The 5,526-nt window shown below is 47.7% G+C and overlaps 1 protein-coding gene across 1 annotated transcript; it reads left to right on the top strand.

Annotated features, from left to right (window-relative positions):
- Window positions 1-241: 241 nt before the first annotated feature.
- LOC144244209 (xanthine dehydrogenase/oxidase-like) lies at window positions 242-4,485 on the top strand (the record flags this gene model as incomplete). The annotated part of the gene is made up of 3 exons (XM_077779434.1): window positions 242-430; window positions 1,954-2,130; window positions 3,750-4,485. Coding segments are annotated over 3 exons (417 nt in total), but the record flags the coding sequence as incomplete, so codon positions are not given.
- Window positions 4,486-5,526: the final 1,041 nt, after the last annotated feature.

The raw sequence follows: 5,526 nt of genomic DNA on the forward strand, positions 1-5,526 counted from the left end.
GAATGGCTGACAAGTCCTACAGCTAACCTTCAGTGTTGATGCCTTCGCTCTGCCTACACCAGTGCCTGGCGAAGGCCCGGATAGATGATCCCAGGCTGGGAGGAGCCAGGTGGGCTGTGGAGGGCTGTTTTCAGCTCCTTTCCAGGCCCACTCCCCGTGGGGCTTGGCGCCTATTGTGGGAAGCAGTATCTGTCCTGGGGAGGGGGAGGCAGAGTGGCCATGGTCTCTGTCTGCCCTGCAGGTGGAAGGGGCGTTTATCCAGGGCCTCGGCCTCTTTACGCTGGAGGAGCTGCAGTATTCCCCCGAGGGGAGCCTGCACACCCGTGGCCCCAGCACCTACAAGATCCCTGCGTTTGGCAGCATCCCTAGTGTGTTCCGGGTGTCCCTGCTCCGTGACTGCCCCAACAAGAAGGCCATCTATGCGTCCAAGGTACTGTTGCCCTGGCTCTGCACTGTGGGAGGCCATGGGGGTCAGGAGGGGCTCCAGCCGCCCACCGCGTGGGTCTGCAGGGGGCTTGTCTGGAAGAGACAAGGGAACTTGACACGAGTTTTGGCAAGGATGACGGAGCGGTGGGCAGTCCCTGCCTGAGAAAAAGAATACTGGGATGACACCAGATCTGTGTGGTCAAAGCCAGCTCCGTTGGGTGCACTTGGAGAGATTCCTTTGATCTAGGCCTGTAGCTCAAGTCCTGACCAACACCCACGTCTCAGGTGTGCATGTTGATGCTTGGTCCTAAAGATGACCCCACAGATGCACACTCCTCCCTGTTATCTAACAAGAATAGCATATTCACTGCATATGGGGCAATACCTCTGTGCAAACCCTTTTGCCTACTTCAGTGGCTGGCACCTGACTTTAAACTTGATCTGCATGCCTCAAGGATTATAGTCATCCCTTATTTCCTCCCTGTCCCCAGTAAGTGTGAAAAATGGTTGAAAAATCAGGTAAGCTGATTGATACAGTCCTAGATCTAAAAAGGAAGACAGATAATCACTTGTCACCAGTGAAACACACCCATTTGCTCATCTTATGGTTTACTTCTCTGTGGTTGGGACTATGACACTGTGATCTTGCCATCGACTCTCACGCTTTAGCATGCATCAGGATCACTGTGGTCTCATGATAAAAATACATTTCGTGGGACCTATCCCTAGAAATTTTGATTCAGTAGGTCTGGAGTAAGACCCCGCAACATGCCTTTTTAATAAGCAGACGTAGGGGTGCCTGAGTGGCTCAGTTGGTTAACTTCTGACTTTGGCTCAGGTCATTATCTCACAGTTCGTGGGTTTGAGCCCTGCATCAGGCTCTGTGCTGACTGCTCAGAGCCTGAAGCCTGCTTCGGATCCTGTGTTTCCCTCTCTCTCTCTGCCCCTCCTCCTCTCACATTCTGTCTCTCAAAATGAAATAAACATTACCAAAAAAAAGCATCCCTAGTGATTTTGATATAGGTAGTTTCCGGTCTGTGCTTTGGGGGAGCAAAACAAATTCTGCTAGAAAATGTTTAACTCTTGTTTGTCATGATGCCTATATCCCAGATGATGCTGTAAGTATAATTAGGGTGCCTACAAATATACTTATGGTGCCTGTAAATGAGGGTGTCAGAGTTGCAGGTAGATGATTCCCCGAGCCTTATAACTGAGGAAAGCGTCCAAATTCACGTCAGACACTTTTGTCCATAAAATATAATTATTTAGAAAACTTTTAATGGTACATTTTATTTGCATGGTGCCATCAGAGACAAATCATATGGTAAGTGTTAAAAGAAATATGCCATTGAGGTTGAGTCGTTTACTGGCTTGATTGCTCGCAGCCCTGAAGAACTGTGAGTATCCTTCCTGCCCTGATGGCTATGGCCCCCTGGGGCTGGCTGGGGTTCTTGGTGTCAACAGCCCTCTGGGTGCAGATGCTTGGGTCCTGTTGCTTGACTCCCTGCCATGTGCTCTGTCCTACAGGCCGTCGGTGAGCCGCCCCTCTTCCTAGCAGCCTCCATCTTCTTCGCCATCCAGGATGCCATCCGTGCAGCTCGAGCTGGGAACACGGATTATAAGATGAAGAAGCTTTTCCGGCTAGACAGCCCTGCCACCCCAGAGAAGATCCGCAACGCCTGCGTGGACAAGTTCACCACGCTGGTATGAGGCCCCTGGATGCCCACTCAGTAGTGGGGGGGGGGCCTGGGTACAGGAGGAGAGTGGGGTGCTAGGTTCTCTTTCCGCTGGGCAGCCTTGGGTCCATGCTACCTTCATTATGTTGTTGAGACACTCCCTTGAACTTGCTGGAAAACAGCAAAAATTGAAGCTTGTTAGCTGGGCTTCCTTAGAGGAAAGAGCTCCCTTTGGTGTACAGCTATCACTCACAGATTTAAGTTTTTTTTTCCTTGAAGATGAGGCTGATGGGTAAAAGTCCAGAAGAGCCTAGTCTTTTAGTGTCCATCACTGGCACTTTGGAGACCCTGCTTCGTGAAAGCCACTGTGTGAGTGCTGTGGAGACGGAGGTGAAAAGGAGGCTTAGTGAATGAATTAGCTGCACCACGTTTGTTCTGTGATTGCCACATGCCATGCTGATGCTGGCACACATGGATGCCCACGAAAACTTTGCAGTCTTTAGGGAAACCAGCTGATTGTATTATGTGGTGACTGGTTACTCCCTTAGCGTATGTAGCAGCATGTAGCAGGAATTCTGTGGTCATTGGACCATGGGAAGTGTCTCTGTGATACCTGTAGTGGACAATGTCTGGCCAAAGAAGACCACGCAGGGACGTTGCTTCTACTGTCACCTCTGAGCTGTGCCGAAGCAGGCTCGGCACACATAGGACTCCAACTGCCTTTGCAGCAGCAGGCTCTGTTGAGTTAGCAGAACCAGATTCTTCTTGATAACCCAAGTTGGACTTCCTCCTGGGTGTTTGATAGAAGATTTGATACGCCTTTTGGGTTTCGAGTGGAATGGGTATTCATGGACCGAAGGTGTTCCAGGAATGGAGAAGTTACAGGAGAGCCTTCAGAGCAGGCAAATCTGTCTTTTCAGGCCTTAGCGCCAAGGGTGAGGGAGACAGAAGGGTCCTGAGGGAGGCCATTCTCATCTGCCAGTAGCTTTAGCTATGGGGTAAGACAAACAGACCATGCGTGGAGCTTCTAGGCAGCGAGGATGCCCACAGCTCTGCAGCAACCTTTCCACAACCCAGAACCTTCTCACCATGGCCACGTACTGACAGTTGCCCACACCCCCTTCCCTGGGAGATGAGGTGCTGATGACTCCCAATAAGCTTACACAGGTGGCCAAGTTCTCTCCTTGAAGATAATCTGACACAGAACTCACTGATTTAATGAGCCCCTCTGGGTCCTCAGACCTAAAGCAATTGTTGTGACCCAAGCCCCTTTGCTCTGTTACAACACACCACTGAGTTAAGTCCCTGCAGTGGTTTTGCACGAGTAACTGATTCTATGAACCAGTCATGATTCTAAGGACTGTATGTACCATGTGTGAAGGGGCCCCTTCTGTATTTGGTCGGTCCTGTCCCTTTGGAGCCTACTAGAGTGCCTCCCACATTGAGAGTGCTTAGCAAAAGTAAATGTATGACTAGGCAATTAGGGGTCCTACGCGGGGGACCCTCCCAACAGCTGAGATTGAAGAAGGGTGTTTGGTCTTGGATGGTGGCTGGCAGTGGTGGGAGGTGACATGTGCATTGGAGTGGGCAACATGTCCTCTGCTATGGGAAGACCCCAGTGATGAGTTTTCTATTGTTGCTTCCTAGTGCATCACTGGCACTGCAGAAAACTGCAAAACCTGGTCTGTGAGGGTCTGAAGAGACAGCCCCTGGAAGAGTCTGCTGATGCTATGCTGGATCTTCCGTGGAGTGTGAAACATGTCTGCAGATCAGGTTCTATACATAACACGACAACATTGTGATTCATCAGGATGGTGTCTGGAGGAACACGGGATGCATTGGAAGATTCTGTGTTGTTTTCATGGGAAGACTTTGATCAAAAATATGATTTGTAAGCATAATGATAAGCATATTCAGAACTTTTAGGGCCATGTGGCTAATATGCAATTAGATTTTATGTCTGCTTTAATCATGTATGTATAATAGGTGTAAGTGCTCTGTCCTATCACAGGACAGGCTGTATAAGCTCAGGTGCTGACAGTACCTTCCTTCAAAGAGGATGCCCCAAACCTCCAGAGGCTTCCAATCTCAATCAGAAAGGCTTTCCTTCAAACCAATGAACATCATATTATAACCACAGACACATAGTCAAATTTGCAATGGGACAGTGGGGCGAGATTCAAACCTCTAACCACCTTTGGGTCATTGAAGAGAATAAACAATGACACCAATTCAAGATTGATCTAATCTTGGTAAGTGGCAGAAAGGAAATTATTCTACACCATCAAAAGCCAACCAACCCAGTTATTGAGCACCTACAATGTGCTAGTTTTCTTTCTCTTCCTGTTTGTACAATAAAAGAAATCAGATTTAAAAATCTTCATTTGAGTGGCTCCTAGTGGCTCAGTTGCTTAAGTATTCAATTCTTGATTTTGGCTGAGGTCATGATCTCACAGTTCCTGAGATCAAGCCCTATGTCAGGCTCTGTGCTGACAGTACACACATTGATTGGGATCCTCTCTCTCTGCATCTCCCGTGCAAGGATTCTCTCTCTTTCTCTCTCAAAATAAATAAACTTTATAGAAAATTAAATATCTTCATTCAAAGCCAGAGTAATTTCCATTTAGAAATCAGGCTCCCAAAATCAAGGTCAGCCAGAAGAATCACAGTCAAGGAGCCTGGGTTCTCATTCCAGCAGTGACTCTATCTGTGTGACCTCAGTCTGTCACTTTTCTGTGCTTTATTTTACTGTAGAGTGAAAGAACTGAACTGGACTAATCTCCACGGCCTTCTCCCGCTCTGAAACCCTATAAATATATGACCTAAAAATTCCAGTTATATAAGGGATTTGCAGCTATCGGATGTGGCTCCAGCACGGTGATGTGATATCTGGGCTTAATGAACTCTCCTTAGATTCTCCCAAGTTCCTGAGGTTGGTAAAGAGACAAGGAGAGGAGCAAACATCTCTCTAGTTGCTCCAACAGGTGATTTCATCGCTGTATGGTGCTGGGTGAAGATGTGACATTGTCATGTGCCTTCACTGCTTCAAACACCCAACCTTCTCCCAGGTGGGCCCATGGCTGGGGCCAAGGAGGGAGAATAGTGTAAACCATGTAGTTGATCCCAGTGCTTATTGCCACTAATAAATGAAACAGTCAACTGGTTGGCATGTGAGAAATGCTTATGAATCATAATAATCTCACCAAATGCTAATATCTGTCATATCTTAGGCAGCCTTTATTTCTAGAGAGCACACTCACACATGTGCATGCACGCACACACACACTTCCTTACAAAATTCCTTTCCTCAGAATATTCTAGCTATGCCAGCCATGTTACAGCACAATTAAGAGTGAAGAACATTATACATTGAACTAATATTTACATGGAAATCCATGCAGGTTCATTTCGTTGACTATCTGGA

This window comes from Crocuta crocuta, unplaced genomic scaffold, assembly GCF_008692635.1.
Source record: "Crocuta crocuta isolate KB4526 unplaced genomic scaffold, BGI_CrCroc_1.0 scaffold4241, whole genome shotgun sequence".
Lineage (NCBI taxonomy): Eukaryota > Metazoa > Chordata > Mammalia > Carnivora > Hyaenidae > Crocuta > Crocuta crocuta.